Source organism: Furipterus horrens, unplaced genomic scaffold (assembly GCF_987537825.1).
Source record: "Furipterus horrens unplaced genomic scaffold, mFurHor1.1.pri manual_scaffold_1, whole genome shotgun sequence".
In the NCBI taxonomy this organism is placed as follows: Eukaryota; Metazoa; Chordata; class Mammalia; order Chiroptera; family Furipteridae; genus Furipterus; species Furipterus horrens.
In genome coordinates, this window is record NW_028327171.1 from 213,081,542 (window position 1) to 213,106,730 (window position 25,189).

General features: G+C 50.5%; 2 protein-coding genes across 4 annotated transcripts in view; one reads left to right on the forward strand and one right to left on the reverse strand.

Moving 5' to 3' along the window:
- ARMC9 (armadillo repeat containing 9) overlaps window positions 1-25,189 on the forward strand; it is a 61,308-nt gene that overhangs the window by 26,082 nt on the left and 10,037 nt on the right. For all 3 annotated transcript variants that reach the window (XM_090284938.1, XM_090284941.1, XM_090284946.1), the window contains 8 exons: window positions 3,541-3,575; window positions 6,111-6,222; window positions 6,779-6,871; window positions 14,486-14,576; window positions 15,842-15,965; window positions 18,510-18,649; window positions 19,917-19,993; window positions 22,983-23,057. In XM_090284938.1, the coding sequence (XP_090141064.1) occupies window positions 3,541-3,575; window positions 6,111-6,222; window positions 6,779-6,871; window positions 14,486-14,576; window positions 15,842-15,965; window positions 18,510-18,649; window positions 19,917-19,993; window positions 22,983-23,057 (747 nt within the window). The remainder of the gene's footprint in view (window positions 1-3,540; window positions 3,576-6,110; window positions 6,223-6,778; window positions 6,872-14,485; window positions 14,577-15,841; window positions 15,966-18,509; window positions 18,650-19,916; window positions 19,994-22,982; window positions 23,058-25,189) is intronic.
- Window positions 8,677-12,422, reverse strand: LOC150022775 (large ribosomal subunit protein P1-like). Its single transcript, XM_090270864.1, has 4 exons — window positions 12,337-12,422; window positions 9,004-9,261; window positions 8,822-8,838; window positions 8,677-8,783 (listed from the first exon to the last, which is right to left on the reverse strand). Exons 1-4 carry the CDS (start codon window positions 12,420-12,422, stop codon window positions 8,677-8,679), a joined length of 468 nt encoding a protein of 155 aa, XP_090126990.1.

Genomic DNA, 25,189 nt, shown 5'->3' on the forward strand with positions numbered 1-25,189 from the left:
TGGGCTTGTGGATTTATTAGATATGTGAGTTTCCATTTTAGTGCATCCTTATTTGGAAAAACCGCCCATTTGGGAAGTAACTCTTCCTTTCTTCAACAACTCCGAGTAGACCTCACTGGAGACACAGTACAAGTTAAAATGCCCCCAGGTATTAACTCTGAGGCCCAGGACATGTGAATCTTAGAAGGCATCTACTTCCACGGTCAGCCACGTTCCTTAGCAGTAAAAACCGGAGGGGCTGGGACGGGGTGGGGGCGGCCCTCTTCCAGGACTACCTGGTGCAGTTGTTCCGGAAACCTGACGGTGGCGTTGTTCTGCTGAGCCCGTTCTTCCCGAAGCTTCCTGTCGTAGGGACCCTGGTGTGGCTTAAAGGCCAACATCTTCAGTCCTTGGGGTCTCCCTCACGTGGCTTCCTTCAGTCTTGGCAAGGGCCTGCCCTCATTTGCCGCACGTTCACCGCATTGCCAGGCCGCCTTGCTGGGCCCTGCGCTGTAGGCAGAGGAGGAGTTGCACACCTGGCCCTCGTCCCTGCTTCCCCTCACACACCAGTGCCTGTCATGTACCTGCACTGACACTGGTGACGTGCGGGCTTGAACACCTTTGATCTCAACCACTTGGTAGGACGTAGTTGGCAGAGGGCAGCTGTGCCGTTAACCCAGCACTTCCCCTGGCTTCCAACCTCAGATTTAGGGGCGTTCTCCTCAATCAGGTTAAATCCCGGCTTATCTTTTCCTCCACACAGGTGGTCTCACCCCTAACCAGCACCCCCCGTCTTGTGAATGGTGTCCAGGGATCGCTGGGAATCCCCAAGGTCCTTCCCTCTCCTTTGCCCGGTGCCCAAGCTGTCATCGGGACCTCAGAGGGCTTCCTCTCCCCTGGGGCTTAATGTTTGTTCCGGCTTTCTCCTTTCTGGCCCGGCTGAAAGCGGCATTCCCAGCTGGTCCCCGTCTCAAAGCTGTTGCCTTTCTGATTGCTCGTTCACCCAGGAGCTGACGTGACCTTTCTGGGCGGGTCTTATTTAGTTATGCCCTCGTATTTCAGGAAGGATGTGGGTGCATACAGGCATCTGATCGTGTTACTGCCTTGCTTAATACAATAACTGTCATTGCTTCACATCCAAAATGCTCAGCAGGGAGGCCAGAGCCTTCCATGATCTGATGCCCATCCGTCCCTCCAGGCTCAGCTCTGGTCACAGAAACCCTGAGAAGCGCCGGCACTGCAGCCCTTGGCACTTCCCCGGGTGTGGGCGCTGCTGCACACCTTGCCCAGCTCCCAGCTCCCAGGGCCGTGACGCAGTGCCCTCGGTGACCCGCTGAGAAGCTCTGCCCAAGAAGCTTCTGTAGAACCTGCAAGCACATTCCGACACACGAGCCCTCTCCTCTGCCCGCGGAGCCCTATTTCCGAATCTTACCCGCATTCTCGCTTCCAGCCGTCCCCTCCCACGTGCACAGCCCTGCACGTCAATGTTCGGGACACCCTCCCTTCTCCACACGGCAGGGTGCTCCTCTGGTTCTCCGCTTCCCTGCGTCTTCAGTCCCGTGGCTAAGGCATGCCTCCTCGCAGGCCCACTGGGCTCCCGAACCTCCCCTAGGAACTGCTCCCCTGGCCCACTCTGTCCATGACCTCGCGGAGAAGCCCCTGCGCCAGTGAGCTCTGCCGTGGCTGCAGCCTCGATGGGCCGCATTCGGGCACTAGTCCAGGCTGAGCTGATTCCTGCAGCCCCTGCCGAGATCCCAACAGCTATTCAGAGCTCGACAGAAATAGCCACATGTGGTCCAGCTGGTAGCTCCCAACAGCTCACAGTTGAGGAAGCTCTGCTGGACGGTTCGGTGGCCCCGGCGGGGCAGATGAGGTTTTATGTCGGCAAGGTCACAGGCAAGTGTGGCATCACTGGCTGTGATGGTGGAAGGCCAGTCTTTCACATCTGTTTCTTCTTGGTTTGCTCTTTGTATGTTCTTAGACTATGAGTGATCAGAATGGTATTTGAATTTTTTTTAAAAAGATATGTTAGAAAAAAAAATAGAAAACATTTTTTTTTAACTGTGACAGAAGGGGGCTACTGATAAATTTTATTTGTGGAACTATGAATTAGCCAACATCACTACATTTAAATATTTTCTCTTGTGTATATATCAAGTTAATATTCGGTCCTCTTACTGGGTTAGATGAGTAATTTAGTTGACATTCCAAACCTATTTTCTGAATTCCTTGCTATTTAACCTGACAATAGGAATAGGTAATTCCTTTAATTAAAAACAAAAAATCAAGGGTTGAAAAATATAAAAACATACATGATCAGGAGCCATTTAAAAGCAGGGTTTGATGACTCCCAGATGGCACTGGCCTCAGAGTCTCTGTAAATACGTGGAGGAGCAGGGCCATCAGCCAGGGCCAGGGTGGACTCAGCCCGGGACCCCTGAGTGCCCGCGTCCGGAAGTCTGTCTCTGTTCACTCATTCATACAGCAGACGTTGGTTGAGTGCCTCTGTTTGTCCACACACTGTTCCAGGTGCTGGGGACATGCAGGTGAGACGTCTCCAGCCATGAGGGAATGCCGTGTCTGCTGAAAGAGAAAGACACAAGTAATTGCAAAATGACCACAGGTCATTGTGCTGAGCGTGGGTCTTGACCGCTGGGAGGTGTGAGCTGACATCAGCCCCACAGACGGCTGAGATTTCCTCGTGTCCTCTTCTTGCACGTTTCTTTCTGGAGTTGTTTCAAACCTATTGCAAGCATTACGTCATCTTACCTGGAGATAATTCAGCATGTCTCTAACAGACAAGGGCTTTAAAACACATAACCCAGTGCCTGATACAAGAAACACTCAATTCCTTAGTATCCTGTAATAACAGTGCAGTCCATGTTCAGATTTCCCTGTTTTCTCAAAATATCTTTTTACAGTTGGTTTGAGTTGGTTCAAACAAGTGCCACCCACAGCATTTGGTTATTTCTGCTTTAGTACATGGTTAATACAGCATTGCCTGTAGTAGCCACACACAAAAAAATCTGCAGTGTGAATGCTCTTAACGTGGGCAAGGGTTTGGCCTATGGACGCGAGTAAAGGGGGGGTGGGATGGGAGGGAGAGCGTTCACTTCTTTTCTATAAACACTTCTATAGTGTTTGACGTGGTACAAAGGACACTGTGTTCTTTTTGTCCTCAAAGATAAAAGCCTACTAAAGACAAGAACAAGATAATTAAATGATTTTCATCGCTTCGTTCTCCTTGCTGTCTCTGACCAGCAGCTTTAAGTGCCTCTGGGAGTCTGGTCGGAAGAACCCACCCGTTTTTTTAATAGAGTGTTCCCAGAGTGGCGTTGTCATAAACGCCGGGTGGGTGGCTTGGGAAATGCCTCCCTTGTGTATTGATTAACTTCGGGTTGGGCTGATTTTTAAATCCTATATGATTATGGTTGGGGAGTCCTGGTGGACATACAACTTTGCAAGTCTGTTGGTTTTGTGCTGTTGCAGCGATTTAGGGTTAATGCATTGCTATCAACATTTTATAACACCGTCTTTTCTCTCCTGTCCCCTCCCTTCCAGGCGTCAACCATGCTCAGAGCCTCCTTAGCACCCATGTAAGTAATTGTTCTTAGAAATTGCGGTTTTGGAGAGCAGCTCCGGGTAAAACGGGCTCAATGTCACGTGAATGCTCGTTCATCCGCGCAGCCGCGCCTGGAGGACTGAATGCCTTTGATGAGCCCGAGTTCCACACGGATAGGAAAGGATACCGATGATTATAAGTGCTGTTGTTAAAGTAGAAGCATCTTTTAATGTTACTTCTCTTAATTTGGTGAGGTAGCATCCAATGGGAAAAACTGTTGAATAGTTCCTCTAATAGTCTCCAGAAATGAATTTACTGTCATAATACAGTCAACAGAGTATTGCAGAGTCCACATTCTGTGCTCTCTGCTGAGGGCCACAGGGCAGCCTTGCGGATGCCTGAGCATCGCTGTCCAGACCCATTAGGGTGTCGCCACGCACGGGACTGCATCAGGCGGGTGTGTCGCACTGGCAAGGAAGCTGAGAACCTACGGCCTGGACTCGGGGATTAGGGTGGCTTCTGGGGGTCCTCTGGGCCCATCCTGGGGGAACATGCTGTGAGGTTCCTCCTGCCTCTGTCCTGCCTGAGTCCGACATTGACCCCACTGTACCATGGAGTGCTTATGAGCACGCTGCTGGGGTAAACATCCCACCCTGCCCCCAGCTCTGTGACCTTGAACTTACATAATTTCTCTGTGCCTCAGCTTCCTCACTTGTAAAACGAGGCTAATGTTAGTAACTGTATTGTGGGATTGCAGTGAGGATAAAAGTGAGCTTTCTACATAGGACCTAACAAACTTGAGTGTTGGCTCATGTTATTCCCAGCGGTCTAAGAGGCAGGCTCACCTGCAGAGGGCGAAGGTGGGTGGGTGGTGGAGGGGGCAAAGGGGGCTGGACCACAGAAATGTGGGAGTGGTGAGCAACGTAGCGGGCAGTCAGTTTAACTGGTAATATTGCCGTAATTAGGGTCCAAGTGTGACGGGGCGCATTCCCTCCGGTAGGAGCACCCCAGCGATATATACCAGCGTCATCAAGCTTGGCTGCGAATGGAACTCTTCTGTCTAGCGCAAGAGCCTCTTTAAATTTTAAGTTAAAAACTTTTTTTTAATTTTGAAATAATTCCAGGTTTGCAAAAATAGTACCCTTCACCCAGATTCCCATGTTAATATTCTGTGCAGGCCCAGTACAGTTCTCAGAATCCGAAAATGAACATTGACAGAGGATTATCTAACCCACGGCCCTCGTCCCCGCTCACCGGGGTCCCTGTGGCCTGCATCTGGTCCCACCATCCATCCGGGACCACACGTCGATTTTGTGGTCATGTCTGAGTTTCCTTTCATTTGAAATCATTCTTCAGTCTTTTCCTTCACGGTCTTGACACTTCTGAAGCATACTGGCCAGTTATTTTTCAATGGAATTTTAAAAGTGTCTTTATTAGTTTTTGAATTCTCAATCATTCCTGCCTCAGGGAAAAGAAAGTGTCAGAAGAAACATATGAAGAGGAAAATCTAAAGTTCCTGAACTTAACCTCCCAGAGGCACTGTTTCCGTTTCTCTTCCACCTGGACAAACGCACGGGATCCCGCGTCTTGAGTCTTTTCACCCAGTTCTTCATGGGTCCCCATTTATTATGTACGGGGAGGCTTAGCACTTCCTGCACAGTATTGGAGGGATCCTATTTTTGTTCGTTTTGTGTTTTAGTTTTTTATTTTGAAGCAATTACAGACTCAGAGGGTCGTGAGTCCCCTGGCCTCCCCAGGGGTGACATCTTACGTGACTGGGGTATAGTATCAAAACGAAGATGTTCACATTGATACAGTGCTGTTGACCAGACCCACAGACCCCCTCACGTGTTCTGCGGATTTTCAATACACTCCAGTCTTCTAGTCAACGAAACAACAAGACAAATTGTGAAGAGACCTGTTTTAGTGACAAAGAATCGAGGTGGTCCCTTTTGTTTCCGGCCGACCGACCACAGCAGGCGTTGGGTGACCTGCACTGGGTAGCCCTCTGAACAGAGACGGCTCCTAATTGAAACCTGGCTTCCCCTGAGGTCTTTGGCTTGGAGTCCTCCTGAGGAGGGTCAGCAAATTGTCCCACTTCCTGTCCGTCTGACAGGCATGTCCCCCCTCGGAGGGTCGGCTGTACACCTGCCCTTCCCAGGTGTTCCCTGACCCCCCGTCTGCCCTCACAGTCTCCCAGCTCGGTCCCTCAGTGAAGGGCTACGGTGCCTGCGGGGTGACTTCTTCCCCATTGTGGGAGCCCCAGCCGAAGGTGAATGCAGGGGTTTCTAAACTGTTTGGGCAGGGAGCCCCCGCTTCAGGAAGGATGTCGTCCAGAGCCCTGGTACCTCCCACAGAGAGGCAGAGCTGAGCTAGCTGAAGCAGGGGTGGGGGGCCTGGAGTTGGTTCTCCTCCCGACTGTCACAGCCGCAGCCAGGGGAGAGCAGCCGGGCCTCTGCCGGTCCCCGCTGTCAGAGCAGCTCTGGATGGGATGTCGTGATGCTCGGGAGCTGTGGTGACCCTGCCCTTTTGCCCTCTTCTTTCTCTTTGAACCTGTGTTGCTGAGCAGGAAATTGAAGGACATCCCATTACTGCCCTCCTTGGATTATGAGAAACTGAAGAAGGATTTGATCTGGGGGAGCGACCGCTTGAAAGCTTTCTTGCTGCAGGCCCTGCGCTGGGTACGTACCATTCCCGTGAAGTTAAAAAAAAAAAAAAGATGTTGCTAGTTGCGCAGCTGGTTCCTTGCTTGCACCCTTTAACCCAGCTCCTGAAACTCTTCTCTCTGCCTGCTGACCCCACGAGCTAACATGAAGACAGCTCTGACTCCTGCGTCCCAATACATCACAATTTCTTGCCAATCGGCTCGGTGGCTGCTTACCTAGCTCCCTGGATATTCCTTATTTTATTCAGTTGAATGTGTAGTTGCTGGGTCTGCCATTTAAAACATACCCGCTCTGCCCTGGCTGGTGTGGCTCAGTGGATTGAGCTCTGGCCTGTGAACTGAAGGGTCACCGGTTCGATTCCCAGTCACGGCATATGCCTGGGTTGCGGGCCAGGTCCCCAGCTGGGGGCACGCGAGAGGCAACCAATCAGTGTTTCTCTCCCTCTCTTTCTCCTTCTGTCTAAAAATAAATAAAAATAAAATCCTAAAAAAAAAAAAAAATACCCGCCCTGTGGATGTTTCCCTCTGTAGCCATAGTCAGACTTAACTACTTTCGCTTTCCTTCCTTCCAGCGCCTGACCACGTCCCACCCCGGGGAGCAGAGGGACACCGTGCTGCAGGCCTACATCAGCAACGACCTCTTGGACTGTCACAGCCGCAGCCAGGTCGGTGAGCGATGGGCCAGGCCCCGTAGGACCACGGCGCAGGGGTGGTCCTGGTGGGGCAGGGGGTGGGGGGCTTCCATTTCTCTGCACGTTGTCAGCCTGGTGCCCGTCTGTCAGCCTTGAGCTGCCGTTAGCGCTGTGGATCTGCTCTTCACCCTGGATGTGGCCCCTGCGTCACGTCCAGTAAGGGGTCCTACACAACTTGGAACTGCTCGATTCAACTCTGGAACCCCGTTGTGCCATTTTTCCTTTTTTCAAATTCCCACATCTTTCCCTCACCCCGTTTACCGTGAGTCCTGAAAACTCACTCTGACTTATGACAGGCAACGTAGGTAAGCAAATTCAGGGTTTTTCCATCGGGGCCTGCCTTCAAATGCGTCTCTAACACCATACGTGTCTGTAGCCCTGGAGGAGTGTGGCACGTTGGTGAGATGCGCAGACTTCAGACCTCTGTGCCACCTCCCGGCACAAGGCCCCGAGCAGGTCACTCCCAGGGAGCCCCCATCTCTGAGGCAGAGCCAGCCCCTGCCTCGGGAGGTTGCTGGGGTGACTAGGTGTGGGCACACGTGGGAAGCACGTCACCCAGGGCCCCGCACAGAGCAGTCAGTGCGCGGTCCCCACCTCCCCACCCTCTTCCTGTGGCCGGCACCAGGCCTCCCTGGCTGGGAGGCGGACGGAGATCTGCAGCGTGGCTTCTGCGTCAGGAATACCCTGTGTGTCAAGATTTCAGTTCAATATTTATCCCAGATGCTCTGAATACTTGACCTCCTGATTGTTAAGCTTCACTGTGGGGGCACGGAGTGGGGTGCCAGCCCCTTTTAGGGTCGCTGATGAAACAGCCCCCTGCAAGAGCTAACTCTGCATTAATCTATTGTGCGCATGGGCAGTAACAGTCAAATTCTGAGTTGCAAGTTGTTTGTTTGAATGCGGCCTTATTCCTCCCAGGAAGGATTTGCGTTCGGTTTGAAAAATAGTCTCAAATGCTGGACTTCCTCTTTTTCTGGCACTGAGCCCAGGAGGCGGGGAGCGGCCGAATAATACGTTGTTACGACTGCAAACCCCGATTCAAACAGTAACTCAGGGCTGATTCTTTCTGAACCCTCACGTGCCTTAGAATCTAAGACGCACCCGCGCCCGCCCGTGTTAGCATCTCCGAGGTCGGACTGTATCTCGCGGTCGGTGTCTATGATACAGTTTAATCAGCAGTACTCACTCCTCTCTCGGTTTTATACTAAAAACCAATGTGCCCTCTAGTGAAAGGTGTCATAGGTTTTGTGATACACATTCATCAAAATGCTGTCGCCTCACGAGCCACTGAAGATACCATCTCTTCCTCGCATCATTATTTCTAATTGCTGTAGTTTGTTATTTATTTATTTATTTTTTAATAAAGAATGGTCTGGAGTTATCTTAAGATGTTAGAGCAGGAAGACTCCTTGTGTCTTATGGATGCTGTATCTCCATCAACCGAAATTCATTGGCCCCTCCAGTCAGGAGCTGAGCTGGCTGGGTCATTGGTTGGACCAGCTGAGTGGCTCCCCGGGCTGCAGCGTTATTGTCAGGAGAGCTCATCGGAGCACAGGTTACTGGGCCCCCGCAACCTCCACTCAGTGGGTCGGGGGTGGGCCCGAGAACTGGCATTTCCAGTAAGTTTTCAGGCGATGCTGGTGCTCCTGGCCCCAGACGACACTTTGAGAATCACTGTTCTAGACCAAAATGCTTCAGTCAAATCTATTAAGTGGCAATGAGTTGAGTTGGTTTTTTTTTAGAGTTCAGCTTTTTATTGAATGTGTTACCAAAGAGGTTTAGTCAAAAAGACTGAAGCCCATGTCATCATCAGGCTCCTCAGCTTCTTTCTCTGCTTCCACTTGCTTCTCCTCAGCTGGGGCAGCAGTGGGGGGGGGGGCAGGACCTCAGCTGGGGCAGCAGCAGTGGGGGGGGGGGGAGGACCTCCTGCTGGGGCAGCAGCAGTGGGGAGTGGGCAGGACCTCAGCTGGGGCAGCAGCAGTGGGGGGGCAGGACCTCAGCTGGGGCAGCAGCAGTGGGGGGTGGGCAGGACCTCAGCTGGGGCAGCAGCAGTGGGGGGGGCAGGACCTCAGCTGGGGCAGCAGCAGTGGGTGGGGGTGACAGGACCTCCCACTGGGGCAGGTCCACCAGCCCCGACACTGCAGATGAGACTCCCAGTGTTGGCATTGGCCAGAGCCTTTGCAAACAAGCCTGGCCCGAAAGGTGCAACATTTACACCAGCTGCTTCAATGAGGGCATTGATCTTATCCTCTGTCACTGTCCCCTCATCCTCGTGCAGGACAAAGGCCAAGTAGATGCAGGTGAGCTCCCAGACAGAGGCCGTGATGTAGGGGAGTGCCTGGAGAGCGCTGCCGGGCGTGGTGCTAGTCGCCCGATGAAGTGAGGGCCTCACCCCAGTTCGGCCTTAGCTTCTGTGGAAGAACCGAGCACCTTAGTGGCAGCCGGGGAAAACTGAGTTGAGTTTTTCATGTTTGCTAATCATTTTTGATGTCACGTAGCAACATTTCAAGTGGCTGGAGGTGCTGCGATGTCAAATTTTCCACGTTTGACGTTACCGATCTAGCGTAATAGACGCTTTTACACAAAGGCATGATTCCTTGAACCTAAGGCATTTTGCGGCTGGTTTGGCTCAGTGGATTGAGCGTCGGCCTGCGAGCTAAGTGTCGCTGGTTCGATCTTCCAGTCAGGGCACATCAGAGAAGGAAAACTCTGACTCCAAAAAACCTCCGCTGCCTTGCGGGATACCTCTTCAGGGGAAAGGCTAAGGGAGTAAACCCCAACAGAAAATCCGGAGCCGGAGTCCCTAAGGCGGTTTGACGTTGTAGTCAACACCGGCAACTCCTGCGGCGCACCTGAAGCCAAGCTGTATTGACTCCGTCTTTCCCTTGGACCCTTCAGCTGCGAAGAGAGGGGGGGTCTGCTGCATGGGCAACAGCAGACCCTCCATATCACCCTGCCCAGGCTCTGTAGCTTCAGCTCCACTGGAGAGGACACTCCAGCGTCATCGCAAGATGTCGATTCAACACGGGAGGAGACAGATACCGTGTCACTCCCGAGTCGGACTGCACAACCATTCTCGGCGGTGCAGATGGACTCTTAAGAAGCTACACCATCGTCTCTCGAGACGGACGGCTGCCGATGACGATGACGATGACCCTCTTAACCATTTTTAACTCTGTAGTTCAGTAGTGTTTGGTATATTCGTATTATTGTGTAACATACTTCCTAGAACTTTTTCATCCTGTAAAACTGAAACTCTCTCCCTGTTCAGCAACTCCCCTTGCACCCCTCCCCCAGCCTCTGCCAGCCACCACTCCTTCCGTCACTCAGAGAGTGGAATCATGCAATGTCTGTCTTTTGATGACTGTGCTTATTTCTCGTAGCATGATGTCCTCAAAGGTCATCTATATTGTAGTATGTATGTGTCAGACTGTCTCTTTAAGGCTGAATAATGTTCCATTTTATGTATGTACCACAGTTGGTGATCCATTCATCCATTGAAGAGCACTTGGGTTGCTTCTGCCTCTTTGGCCGTTGTGAATGACGCTGCACTGAGCCTGCATGGACACATCCTGACTTTTGCCCTAATCAGTTCCTTGCTTTTCTTGATAGTTTCCCCATTTACTTATGTGCCCTACATAATATAGTGTCTGCTGAGCACAAAAGTTGCTCTGCCAGGAAAAGATACTCTTCCCACGTTAGATGAAGACACCCAGGGGAGGATGAAATGAACAGAACCGCTGGATCCTAATCAGACACAGCTTCCCAGGGCACTTACTGCTTGCCTCTGGAGACACTTGCAGTCAAGGTCAAGAGAGGATCCTGGGAAGCATAGGGCTGAAATGCATACAAGGGGAGTACCCCCAAAACCCAGATTTTTTTAAATACATCAGTATGTATTTATTCTTACATGTTTAAACTTCAGTCACCTTCAAAGTACTCTCCATTTGATGCAATACACCTATCAAGATTTTTTTCCACTGCTCAAAACAGTTTTTGAACTTGTCAATTTTGATGCCTTTTACCTGGAGATAATTCAGTATGTCTCTAACAGACAAGAGCTTTAAAAAACACAACCCAATGCCTAATGCAAGAAACACTTAATTCCTTAGTATCCTGTAATAGCGGTGCAGTCCACCCATCCTTTCTCTAGAAGCTGGTCACTGAAGGATGTGCTCCACCGGCCAGGAGAGGAAGTCAAGGAAGAGAGCAGTATGGGGCCCTCGAAACAGATCAGGAGCGGGGTGCAGGGATCAGCCGGCGTTTTTGGTTTCACTCTTCCATGTCGGCAAAACATTTCCCCTTGAGGACTTTTTTCATCTGGGGAAACAAAAAAAAAGTCGCTGCGGGTGAGATCTGGTGAATAGGGAATGTGGGACACAGGGGTCATGCCGTTTTTGGTCAACTGCTGAACACTCAGCGCACTGTGGGCAAGTATGCTCATAAGTCACCCATCTTGAAATGGGCAACCGTGATGAGTCTTCAAAAAAATTCACTGAAGCGAATGCAGCCTCTCACCACAACGCCAGCTGGTACACTGTTACAGATGGTTCCTAGAACACTCACCCAGCAGGGGAAGCCTAGTCAACAAGGGGCCCGCCCTCCAGAAGATAATGCGCTTTTTGGGGAGGTCCTCCCTTGTGTAATCAAGGGGAATGGTGGACTGCTCTGACATTGTGGTTTTTGAGCTCACCTGGTCTGGTCTGCTTCTAGTTCTCAGGAGTTGATCACACAAGAACGCTTCTGTGAGGTGAAAAGAGTGGCCACGGCCGATCCACACAGCAGGGTGTGGGACAGGGGCTGGGACTTCACCAGCACATGGTCAGGGCTACCCTGGTACGGATAAGAGTCTGGCTCACCCCACCCAGGCATTCTGTACTCTATTTTAAATGTTTTGTTGTTTACTACCTCGGAACACTGGAAGTTTTACTGAAAGTGCACACTCTGTGTCCTAGCAAAACCACTCCCGAGTGTAACCCCAACAGAAGTGTGTTCATCTGTCCCTAGAGATGTACCAAAGTGTTCATAGCAGCTCTGCTCATAAGAACCAAGACACTGGCTGTAACCCAAATGCCCATCAAAAATAGAATGTATAAATTATCTGTGCTATGTTAATATGTGTAAAATTAGATACAGAGCAACAAGAAGAAACACAGCATACAACATGGGTGAGTCTCACAAACATAATATTGAATAAAAAACCTCAGACATAAAATAATACATATGCATAAAATCCAAGACAGACAATTACTAACCCTGTGATTTGGAGCCAGGAGAGAAGGGGACCCCTGAGAGCATCTGAGGCTCTGGCAACGTTCCTTCTAGATCTGGTTACTGGTTACCCACACGTTCGCTTTGTGAAAGCTCACTGAGCTGCACACGAGTGATCTGTGTAGGCTTCTATGTGGACGTTATGTTTCCATAAAAACTTCACCTACATGACGGTGGTACAATGGCATTCAGCATCTTGGGGGCGACACCCTCCGATCTGTCGCTTGGTTGTCTGGCTGGTGCCCCGCTCCATGCGGCGCACGGCTGCCTCCCCAGACCCGCTCTTCACCAAACGCCGGCTGATCCCTGTACCCCACTCCCGCTCTGTTTCCAGGGCCCCGTACCGCTCTCTTCCTTGACTTCCTCTCTCGGCCTGTGGAGCGCGTCCTTCCGTGACCAGCTTCTAGAGAAAGGATGGGTGGGAAGTATATTTTTTTGAGACTATTTGTGTCAGAAAATATCTTTTTCCTTTGTACAGAATTCTGGGTTGTAAAGAATTTTTCTTTAGATTTTTGAAGACAGTGCTCCACTGTTTTTTGGGGTCCACGTTGCTGTTGAAAAGTCTAAAGCCGTTCTAATTCCTGCTCCTCTGTATGCGACCTGTTCCCCTGTAACGGCATGTGGGCCCTTCTCTTCATCACCCTGTTAAACTGCTTGTCGGTAGGTGTCTTCCACGGGGTGTATTCTGATTCGTTGTTGGGCACTTTGCAGGCTCTTTCTCCCTGAAAGTTCGGGTATCTTTTCTGCAGTTACCTTGTTGATGAGGCCCTGTTTGCTCTCTCTCTCTCTTTCTCTCTCTCTCTCTCTCTCAATGTTGGACCTGTTGACTTAGTTCTCCCATTGTCTTATCTTTTCTCTCATATTTTTCATATTTTTCTTTTTGCTTCACTTTCTGGGAGATGTTCTCCTCTTTATTTTATAAGCATTCTATTCAAGTTTTTCCTTTCACTTTTTATAGCCTTCTGTTGTTTCATGGGTACAGTTAGCTTCTTCTGTCTCTAAAGATATTAGTGACAAATTTTTGTTTCATTTTCTTCTCCCTGCACAGTCTCACTTGCTCCAAGTTTGCCCTTTCACACACCATCCTGTTCGTTTTGGCCCCGTTTTCCATGTTAGAAACTGTCCTTGGGTTTCTGGTGGGCCTTGGTTATCAGCTCGTGTTTAGAACGGGGCACTGAAGAGCCGAGTGGCATTCTGAGGGTGTGGGCAGGGCCTGCAGACAGGGGCTCCCCTGAGGGTGTGCCCGGGCCGTCTGGGAGGAGCCGCTGATGTCGGGATGTGGGGCTGGCCATTTTCCTCCAAGGAGAGCCTTCTCCTCTCCCACCTGAAGGAAAGGGTCTGGGTGCCGGTGTGCTGGGAGCCCGCCAGGGGACGCGGACTCAGGGTGGCTCTTTAGACACCCGCCTTCTTGGTGCAGAAGCCCTGCTCACCTGAGCCTCGGTCCCTCACCCAGAGACCCTTGTGTTACCCTAACAAGAGAACACCCCAGACCTCTGGTGAGAGGAGGACAGTTGTGTAGGAGCCGTAGGTGCTGCTTCTTTACCAGCGGACATTCATTCATTCATTCATTCACTCACTCATTCATTCTTTCTCCCACTTTCTGAGCCTTTTGCTTTACAGGACAACGTCCACCCAGCCGAGCCACACTGGGGTCTTCCTGAGCCTTTTAAGGGCTGAGTGATCTGCATGGGGCTAACCCCTCATCGCCTCCCCGGCGTTCCCAAGTCCGCTCAGTCCATTGCCACCTGTATTCCTGCTTCCCAGACGTGTTATGGTTGCTTCTGCTGCCTCAGATCTTGAGAATTGGTGTCATTCTCAGAAATCAATGTCGTGTAGTTTTGCCATGGCTTCAGAGAGCAGGACTGGGTGCATGTGTCGGATTTGCCATGCAAACCTGGAAACGCGTCAACAGCAATTGCAAATGGCGTCGCGGCCTTTGTGTCAGTCACTGTCCTAACGCTTCGTATAATGAATTCTTTTTAAAGTGATTTTTAAATTTTTCAATTATAGTTGACAGACGATATTAGTTCCAGGTGTACAGCATGCGATTAGACATTTATATAACTTCAGAAGTGAAGTTATCGGGGTGATAGGTCTAGTGCCCATCATATAATTCTTTTCATTTAAAAGTTTGAATAACTGACATTCATCAAATATCGTGGGCGATCAAGACTTGCAGGCGAACTGTTTGGTTTTGGTCTGTGTGTCTCGCCCGCAACAAGCTCTCCCAGAGGACGAGCACAGCGGCCACAGAGGGCCGTGCTGGGCCCTGGCGTCCCTGACACACCGGCGCTGGCCCCCCGCTGTCCCCCGCAGAGGACCGTGCTGCAGCTGCTGCAGGGGCGGAGTGACGTGGTGCGCCAGTACACGGCCAGGCTGGTCAACGCCATCGCGTCCCTGGCAGAAGGTGAGCTGAAAGAAGGGCTGGGTCTTGTTGAGATGGTTCTTCTTTTCCTTTAAAAATGGATGTTTCTCCCCAAGTTTCTTAGAGATGATATATGTTTCCTCAATTTATTCCTGTTTAGTGCATGTAAGGGGTTTTTTTGTGTGAAAAGTGGATGTTGTCATATTGCTGTAGGTTATATAAGAGCAAATTTTGACCATTTGGGGTTTCTTCTATAAGCCTTCTGGTTTTATTTTGTAAGCTTTCTGGTTTTGTAACAACCAGATATATATACAGATAATACATTTTCTATAATTTTCTACTTTGGGTAAATTCAGGTTGGTGACTGAGTTAAAGCTGATCTCAACAAGCATTGCACCATTTCCTTCAAAAGACTATCACCTCTTAAATCAAGTGTATAGAGGATAGAAAGGGTCCAAAGACAACATACCACCGTAACTGAGTTCAAACAATTCTACAAAGTGCTACTGTTTGAGCTCTTGTTCGAGCTCTTTTTAAAGTGAATAAAGGGAGTTTCAAATTATAACTATATGATGATACTCCAAAAGTTTGTCCATTCATTTCTTTGTACCTTCTTCCATCCATTTAGCAGACAGTTATCATAAACCAGGGTATGTGCCGGGGACCAGTCATATAATACTGTTGAAATTTATGTTTTCCAAGCCGCAAGTTCACAGCTGCCTAGTGACCATTCCGGCCATAGTACAGGGTAGCAGGGCTGGTCCCCAGCCTCTCCGGGCCGTGGGCATGTCTAGAAGGAACAAGGAGCGCAGGAAAGCGCTGTCTGGCTGCCTAGCTTGCAAGCACTGATTGACTCCTAACGCACGGGTCCCCCACGCCTGTTCTCCTCCTAGATTTGACGTGGGGTCCAAGGTCCCCAGTAAATAAAGGACAGGGCTGCCCACAAGAGCACAGTGATGAATTAGAAGAGTGCTTGTCTGCTATCGGTTGATTGACTAAAACCAACTTGGCAGAAGAAATACGTTTTAAGACTTTTTTTAGAATCTGAAATTATGCAAACTCTACACGTGTTAGATGCAGAATTTTCACAGAAGATGGTTGGGGGAGAGCTCCGGGGCGGGGCACAAGGCGGAGGGACGGAGCAGAAAGGAGAAGGGGCTCGTGGACAGGGACAGCAGTGTGGGGGACAGATGGTACTGGGGAAAATACGATTAAAAAAAGAAAAAGAACGCGGCTTTGGAGCGCGAACTGAACGCCAGATGACTGCCTTCCCTCCCTTCCTGGCCCGTGTCCGGCCGCGCCGCTAGGCCGCCTGTACCTGGCGCAGAGCACGGAGGTCCTGCGGCTGCTGGAGGAGCGGCTGAAGGAGGAGGACAAGGACGCCGCCACGCGGGAGCACGTGCTGGGCGCGCTGCAGAAGTTCAGCCTCAGGTGCGGGCCGCGCGGTGGGGGCTCCCGGGAGATCCGGTGGGGGTCTTATGGGCCCCTATTTTGTATTTCTTTGCCCCCCCGTGAGAGGCAGACCGGGGCAGGTGGGGTGACTTGCTAAGAGAGAGCTAGAAGGTTCCTCTCTCATCTGCTAAAGCGCCGTCCTCAGGCCGCTGCGGGCGGAGGGGGACATGTTAGAAGTGCCACTGTACTTTCCTAATGAGCCCGACGGTGGCTCAGCCTCGCGCGGGGTTCAGAGCGGAACCCACGCGTGAAACGCGGCGGCGGCCCCGCGGGGGTCGGGCTTGGCGCCTGCAGGACCCTGGGCGCGCGCTGTAGTCTCGGCCCGCGCCCGCTGTGACTCAGAAGCGCTCCCCATCAGAACTTCAGAATCAGACGTGCCTTCTTGAGCCAGGTCCGATGTCTGCACCGAGATTGCTTTTCCCAATGGCAGCTTTATTGAGATTTCCATACCACCAAAGTCACCCAATTCAATTCAGTGATTTTTAGTATATACAGGAGTTGTACACCCATCACCACAATCTAATTACAGAGCATTCCCATCCCCACAGAAGGAAACTCATTCCTATTTACAGTCACTCTTCATTCCAGTCCCTAGCCCCAGGTGACCACTAGTCTAATTTCTGTAGACTTACATGCAGTGGACATTTGGTATACAGGGGATCAGGTGATGTGTGTTCTTTTGTGCTGCCTTCTTTCACCTGGCTAACAGTTGGGAGGTTCATCCATGCTGGGTAGCATGTCTGTACTTTGGGATAACGTCCCATTACGTGGAGGCCACATTTTGCTTACCTGTTCGTCAGTTGGTGGATATCTGGGTGTTGCCACTTTTTGGCTCTGATGCCACTGTGAGCATTTGCATACAGGTCTCTGTGTGGCCACGTTGTCCTTTCTCCTGGGTAGGTACCTGGGAGTGGAATTGCTGGGTCCTGGGCTGATTCTTCCAGCATCCCGAGTCCCTTGTGACCACCTCGCTTTCTCTTCGACTTTATTAAAACTTCTAGTACCTTCAGTCCTCAGCCCTTCCTGTCCGTCCTCTTGTGAGCACACGCTCTTCCCATCAAATGTGGGTGACCCACTAGCCTGCCAAGCAACATATTCTAAGTGTGTGTATTCTAAGTGGTGGGGAAAAGTGGCAGGTATTTATTTAGTTCCTGCTCTTTGCCACGTTCTTGCCAATGAAAATTTCTCATTCTGACTCTCTGAATTGAAAAGAACTGTGAATAATCTCCCGTTATTAACTTCCTCAGATCATATAAACACTTATTTTTCTGTTGGCTTGTAAAGATAACAGTGTGATGCTGACTGTTTGGAAAAATTTTAGAAATTCAATAGCTGTAGTGAAGTAACAGAGCTAAGATAAGGTGAAGAAATAGTTCTGCCTGGTCATGCAGATATTTACTGCCAATTTTTTCTTTTCCTCCAAGCAATCACTAAAGCTCTCTGTTCTAGAAACGTGTTAATGTTTCTGCAGTTTTCCAGGGTCTCTAGCATGAGTGGAGGATGTAGTTGGGCTTACAGGAAGACTGTTGTCTTCCTCGTGTTCTAGTAAATGCCACTGAGCACATGGGCGTGAAGAGCCGTCCAGATGGTGGTTGTGCCATGACCTGTCCATTGGAAGGTGACCTGTCCATCGGGAGGTGCGCAGAGGTGCTTCCTCCAGGGGGTGAGGTTTTCAGAGAGTTCAGACGACTTCTCATGGTGTTGCCAGGTTTAGTCCCACCAGCTCGGAAGGCTGACATGGGAACAAGCAACACACATGCCACTAAGGTATTGGACTTGGTAAGATGTTACACCCGGACAGTGGGTGGAAAATAATTCTGTGTAAACGGTATTCCTCAGGTCGTTAAATTATCCTTACTCTGGAGGGATCTGAATCAAAATGGTATTGAGCTGGGTTTTTGCTTTTCTTTCAAGTTTTTCTTTCTTTTTGTGCAGCTCAAAGTGTCTATGCTCCATTATAATAGATTAGAGTTTAGTAGAAGGCTGTTCATCAATGAACTCTTTCTATGGGTCTGTTTCCTGGATTAAGTAGACCGAAAGCTATCAATAAATATTTTAAATATTGGAAAGGAACCTTTCAAAGTAGGAGGCTTCCTTGCTGTCTTATCTCTCTTTAAACTCTTAATAATATCCTGCGATTTACCAAGTTCCTGCCAATGAAAAGTTCTTATTCTAACTGTGAATTGAAAAGAAATGTGAATAATCTCCAGCGTTATTACTTCCTGAGGTCGTATAAACACTTCATTTCTATTTGCTCATAAAGAGAACAGCTTGATGCTGGCTGTTGGGAAAATTATAGAAATTCAGTAGCTGTAGTTGCATCACAGAGCTGAGATGGGCGAAGAGAGGTGAAGGATTCGTTGCTGCTCAGTGGCTTGGGTCTAACAGTGACGAGCCCCTCGGAGCTGGCTCCGCCCGCACTCCATCTCCTTTGACCTCTGACATGCTTTCACGTACTGTGTGCGCCCCTGTGTGCAAAGTTTCTTGCCAGCTTTAATTTACCCGCAGGCGCTCTCCTCGCAGGCGCCCGCTGCAGACAGCCATGATTCAAGACGGCCTCATCTTCTGGCTGATCGACATTCTGAAGGACCCCGACTGCCTGTCCGACTACACGCTGGAGTACTCGGTGGCTTTGCTCATGAACCTCTGCCTCCGGAGCGCAGGTCTCAAAGCCTCCCCGTCCTTGCGCCCCTGGCTCCGGTGTGGGGGAGGGCAAGAGGTCCTGACCCTCAAATCTGGGTGACCCATGAGCCTGACGTGGCTCCCTGTTGTCTCCCCCATAGAAAACTAGAAACAGGAAGAATGTAAAGCTTTCCAACTGGGTATAAAGCTGTGAATCTCTGAAACCCAAATACCATTCTGGCCTTGGGAAGAATGTTTTATAGATATATATAAATACACACATTATAACCACATATGTATATGGATAATGCGTATGTTGTGCCTGCATTAAGAGGACATTAAATTAATTTATGTTTTTCCTCATCTTCATTGCGTTATTCAAAAGTAGTAAGTTAAGAATTAGGATCCCTTTTGTCTGACGACAGAGAAGTATGTTCCCAAGATGGTACGGGCTTAAGCTGGTGCCCGAGCAGGGAGAGTAACCCATGCTGCCTGCCCTGAGTCTCCCACTCAACCCCGCAACTATGGTGGTTCTCATGTGGACATCACAAGTCACTCATATACTTGATCAACGAAGGCAGTGATCATAGCTTTTCTGCAGGTTCTGTCCCGTTTCATTATCTGTTCCCTGGGGTGAATGAAGCTTCTTTAGAAGCGGTGCCAAGTCCAGCCTGTGGCAGAGCTCGGTCTGAGCAGCCCCCTATTGATTGGCAGGTTGCCTGGCTAAGTAGCTCAGGGCTGTCTGTTAGACCCCCTTCACCCTCGGGTGCTGTGTAATCTGAAGCGCCTGTTGCTGACCGAGGAAATGACTGTTTCAATCTTCCTCTTTAAAACGAGCCTGGGTAAAGAGTCCTAGCTTTAAAGTCTCCATGAGATTACAATCAGCTTTCCTCGTGACCATCAGTTCACTCGCTGTGAGTGTAAGGATGCAGTTTGGAATCGCTGGAACACTTGCGTGATTTTGACGAGGGTCCGTGCACGCACAAAGGTAGAGTTGCTCTGGAAGGCGGGCGCTTTCACCGCGGCAGGGAGCCCTGTGCTCCGCCTGAATCGGGACAGCCACATGGTGCCGGCGCACAGGAGGGGCAGGCCTCTGCCGGGCTGCTGCACCCTGCAGCCCCCTCTTAGGTAGAGAAGGGTACTCCCTGAGGCGTCCCCGAGGAGGGCCCTGGGGCCCGGGTTGGCTAAGTGGCTCACCCAGGGCCACGAAGCTCATAAGCACAGAGGCCAAGGTTTGCGGGCCAGTCTGCCTGCCTTGAAACCGTGCTTCTGAGTTCCCGCATGTCATGTCTTGTTTTGTTTCTTAAGGGAAAAACGTGTGTGCCAAGATGGCAGGCCTCGTGCTGAGAGTCCTTTCCGATCTGCTGGGCCACGAAAACCACGAGGTACTGAGCGCCGCGCGGCCGGGACTGGGGCGGGCTGGCTGGGGCGGTTCCCGCACTCGCCCTCCCCCGGGCGTCTGTGTCAGCTGCTCCGAAGCCCTCCTAGCTGCCCAGCTCTGGAGCTCGGCAGCTGGAAGCCGCCCCTGCGCTCCTCACTCAGCGCACACTGCCGGCACTGCTCTCGAGCATTATTTCCTCCTTGTCGTCTGTCCGTCGTGGACACGCCTCTGTGTGTTCCATATATGTCTGTGGCCATGTGGGCAGCCTGCAAACGGATCAACTGCTGTGTGTGCTTAATGCGTATAAATACTATTGCATTCTAGAGCCCTACTTTCCTTACTGTTTTTCACTGTTTTTTTAAGATTTTATTTATTTATTTTTAGAGCAAGGGGAAGGGAGGGAGAAAGAGAGAGAGAGAAACATCGAATGGTTGTCTCTCATATGCACCCCTACCTGGGGAACGAAACCCACAACTCAGATATGTGCCCTGACTGGGAATTGAACCAGCGACCTTTCGGTTTGCAAGACGATGTCCAAACCACTGAACCACATCGGTCAGGGCTTCACTGTGTCTTTAGGACTTTTCTGTGTTTCTTTGTATATGTCTCTGGGATGAACAGCTCTCACTACTGCAGAATGGCTCCTGTTTGCAGCCCCTCACCCCCACATCGCCATTCCACCTGTGCGCTCCCCAGGGTTGCCTCCAGCTCTCTGCTGCCATGCTGGTCCTCCGTGGACATCCCCGCACTTGCCCCACGAGGGCCTGTGCCAGAGCTTCCCTGGCTGCTCAGACACTTGTCACTGCTGGCTCACTTCACATGTCAGTCTCAGGTCAGAGTCCTGGAAGTTGTCCCCCAGGGTGGCTTCTGCTCTCACAGGTGTCCTCCCCAACGCTGGTAGGGTTTTTTAGAGTTTTTGGCTTTTGGGTCGCAAGTTCTTTCTCAATAAAGTAGAGGTGTGGCTACCCTAAGGGGCAAACTCATCAGCTCTGTGCTGCACCGCTCACCTGCCCTCTACAAATGCCTTTGCCGAGATCGGGGCGTCAGCGTGATTTTACCTGGCGCCAAAGCCTCAACAAAAGTCTGACCCATGTGCCCAGATCAGGATCTTAGCCACACAGGACTGAGTGCCGCGGGGTCCCGTTGCGGCACATGGTTTCCACGGGTCTGTCCCCATTTCAGACGGACAGCTCCCGTTCCGCTCACTTCGTTCACCGAAGGCATTTCCAGAGCCTCATCCACTGAGAGCCCCGGTGTGTGTCCTGCCCCTTATTCTTCACCCAGCGAGCTCTTCTCTGCTGCCAGACCTGAGCAACGTCTGCCCGCCACCTTCTTCCATGCGGGCCGGCGGAGCTGGTGGGAAATCCGTGGTCTATAACAGCAACGGCTGGTTTCAGGTGTTGGAACCAGAATGTCGGCTCAGGAAACTGAATAGACCAAAGGATTCAGATCATGTTGTGAACGGTTGGCAATGCCTTTGCTTTGAAAGTGAGCTGGAAAAATCTACCTACATGTATTTTAGAGCCTAGAAATGCTTTGCTACCCAAATAAATGCTACACACATGTATCCTATACAAGATAGGTGTGTTCTGGAAAGACAACCCAGAAGAAGAACCGTGAAGAAAAGATGCATATAATTGACCATATGCACATTAAATTTTTTTTTTGTATGGAAAAAGATGCCATAATCAAAGTCAAAAGACAAATGACACCCTGAGAAAAAATGTGCCTCACATAAGACAGAAATTTTATATCCCTCATATCTGAAGAACTTCTGTAAATTGATAAGCAAAAGTCAAACAAATAAAAAGCCAACAGAAAAACAGGGTAAAGGATATGCATAGGCAGTTTAAAGAGTAGTAAATCTTGATGATCTATAAACATGACAACGTGTTTCATTTTGCTAGTCATCAGGGAAATTAAAATAAAAACGATGCTAAGAGGCCTTTTCTACCCACTAGGCTGGTTAAAATTAGGAGTGGTAAGTCCAGTGCTGGGACGTGGGAGGGGGGAGATGGCCCCCCTTCCTCGTGCTGTGGAGAGAGTGCACCTCTCCTGTATCAGGCACCGGCGTGCACCATGTCCTGTGTGGCCTGACGTTGGGGTCACCTGTGTGAGTGAAACGTGGGGCCTGTCCTGAAGAGATCACACTAGAGGAGACATGCAGGCAGCAGTGGAGGCCCGTGCGGGAGCAGAGCAGAGCACTTGTCTGGGGTTCAGGAAGGGCTCCCTCTGAGCTAGGTCTGAGCTGAGTCTTTAAGGATGAACCACAGCTTTTCAGATAGACACACCTGGGGAGTGCCCTCAGCCAAGCGAACTGTCGGAGCCAGGGCCCGGGCACGTCACAGCGTGGTGCGGGCATCCCTCACACAGCGTGGAACTGCACTGTGAATTTCATGATGGCAGGGAAGGGGGAGCAGAGGGAGGTGATAGAGGCCGAACCCCGAAGGGTCCTGTGTGCCGTCCTAAGGACTTGGGGCTTGCCAGGTAGACCGGAAGGCGCCCACGGCAGGTGGGGGGGTGACTCGGGCTGTGTGCTGCGGTTTGGGTAGTGACCTGACGGCTGGATTAACGGGTGCGCATCAAAGGCAGAGACTCATGTGGGGGTGCATGTTGCCCAGGTCTTGGACATGTTGTCTGAACAAGGGCAGTAGCAGTGTGGGTGGGGAAGAGGGGTTCCTGAGGACGACAGCTGGGGGGCTGCCCGAAGGAGAGCACAGAGGGGTCAGCGAGGACTGTAGAGTTTCTAGCCGGCGTGACTGGCTCCTGTGGATGAAACAGTGGAACAGCAGGCGTGTGCTTTGCGAGGGAAAGAAGGCTTGGGTTCAGAACTCGGCGTGTAGTCGTCGCCGGGACGTGCAAATGTTGATGGCTGTCATTTGGAGACACTCGCTGTACTTGTGGGCCAGGGTGTCTCCAATGTGCTGTTTGATCCCTGAGTCGTACAGTATTTGAGAACTTGCAAGTGACTGTTTTCTCTTCTCCCCTTAAAGATACAGCCGTATGTGAATGGAGCACTGTACAGCGTCCTCTCGATTCCATCCATTCGCGAGGAAGCCAGAGCAATGGTAAGAGACGTGCTTGAGCCATGCCTGCGTCAGCTTCGGTCATGCCACCGGTCAGGGGCGTGACAGCAGGGACTTCCCGACAGGCTCCCCAGAGAGCTTTCAGATAGTTTATGAACTCCCCGAAATTGTATACCAAATACATATTTGCAGTTTTCTGATGACACCCTGTAGCTTTTATCAGATTCTCAGGAGATCCCCAGCTCCTTCCGTGATTAAGAACCCGTGTTAGAAAATTGCCAGCAGGGTTATTTTTGGAAAGTTGTAGAAATTTTTTTTTTTTTTTTTAATTTAAATGACTCATTTAGATGTGGGGTTTGGGGAATGCTTATGGATTTCGTAGTAGCAGAAACCTAGCAGGAAAACGGTGAAATGGAGAAACCACCACTCAGATTCACCTGCAGGATTCCTGAAGGGCTTTTGGCCGCCTGAGAACTGTGTAATCAAAACATTCTTAACCTGCAGGCAGTCTGACAGCGAGCAGATGGGACGGCGAGGCTGGGAACGAGGGGTCACGCAGTCCCTGCGTGGTTTGTGTGGGGAATGGTAAATTCAGTATTTAACATGTTTGTATTGGTGCTTGTATGGAAGGACGAAGCCAGCCCCGGGCGATTAGCATCGTGTTTGGGGATGACAGATGCATCGAGGCCTGATCCCCCAAACCACTGGAGTTTTATCATCTTTCCTTGCAGCCTGTGAAACCAGGTTCACAGTGCGCATATTAAATGCTGTGATGAAAGCATTGACTACAATTCCAGAGGCGAAGTTCAGTTTCAGCAAACAAAACATTCTCCCGCTTGGTTTTGCTTTCATAGAAGAATTACTAAATCTTCTCATTGGTCATCTAAGTGATGTCATCGGTTACGCCAGAGATAAAAACTTAAGAACCGTCTGTGTGGTCACAGTCAACAATAGGACCTAATTGCCTACTGCTTTTAAATGAAAAATCTGCTTTATCGGTACAGAGGCAGGAGTGGGGGAAACAAACTTGATTATGGTCATTATGGTCATTCAGGTGGAAGAGAGGCATCGTCCACCAAGCAGAACAGAAGGATCAAAACATGTGGGCGGCCCCGGAAGAGAGGATGGAGGCCGCAGGGACTCGGAAGCCTGCAAGGCAGCAAGGGTAGAGAGGGCAGGAGGGACCCGCAGTAAAGGGACCGGGACCAAGTGGGGAGGAGAGGGCGGCAGTTGTAGGACCTCAGAGGTTGGCCTTTAAAGGTCATCCTGGGCAGGGAGAAGACAGGAGGAAGGGAGGGAGCATCAGGGACCCGTGTGACCGTGACCAGAGGTCTCACTTGGCTACCGTTGGAGTCCCAGCAGGAGAGGAGAGACGGATAATGGGAATAAACAAGGTATCTAGGAAATCCCCAAATGTTTGGCAGTTGAAAGTGTTGACTCCTGTAAGAGTTAGCTATTGCTGGTAACAAATTATCCCAAAGCTTAGTGGCTTAAAAACTTTTTAATTACCTCTCAGTTTCTGTGGGACAGAGTTCAAGAGCGGATTAGTAGGACCGTCCTGGCTAAGAGTCTCATACCAGTGACCGAGTCTCAGAAGTGTTGTCCCATCGCTTCTGTTCTCTGGTTTACACAGACCAGCCCTTTATAGGGGGGGACGGGGGCCCCCTCCGGAGCAGGAATTCCAGGAGGCGGGGATCCTTGGGGCCATCTTGGAGGCTGGCTGCCACCCGTGTCTAAGTCGCCTGGATCAAAGAAGTCACAAGGGGAATAAGAGGCTGTTCATCTTTTGACATATATTACAAATAGGGCCTCTGTTTTTCATTTATCTTTTAATTATGGTGTTTGGGGTCATCTGGTAGCTTTAATTATAGTTGAATTCCTTTCTAGTTTCTGACATAAGTTTCTAGACAGTCTCTAGATTATCGAATTATTGACTTTAAGAAGAAAACTTGGACCACTTAGACAAACGCGCAAGCAGCATAAGTCTCCCCGTGGCACTTTTAACAGGCGCTGAAGCCCCAGGCTCTGGAGGGACCCGCCAGCCTGAGCGAGGGAGCCTTTGGGCGAGTCACCAAAGCAGCTGCCTATCAAACTCTTTATAAGAGAGGCCTGTGAAGGGGGTTCTGGCCAAAATCTCAAAACCCTGCGTTTTCTCACACTTCACTCTTACCCTT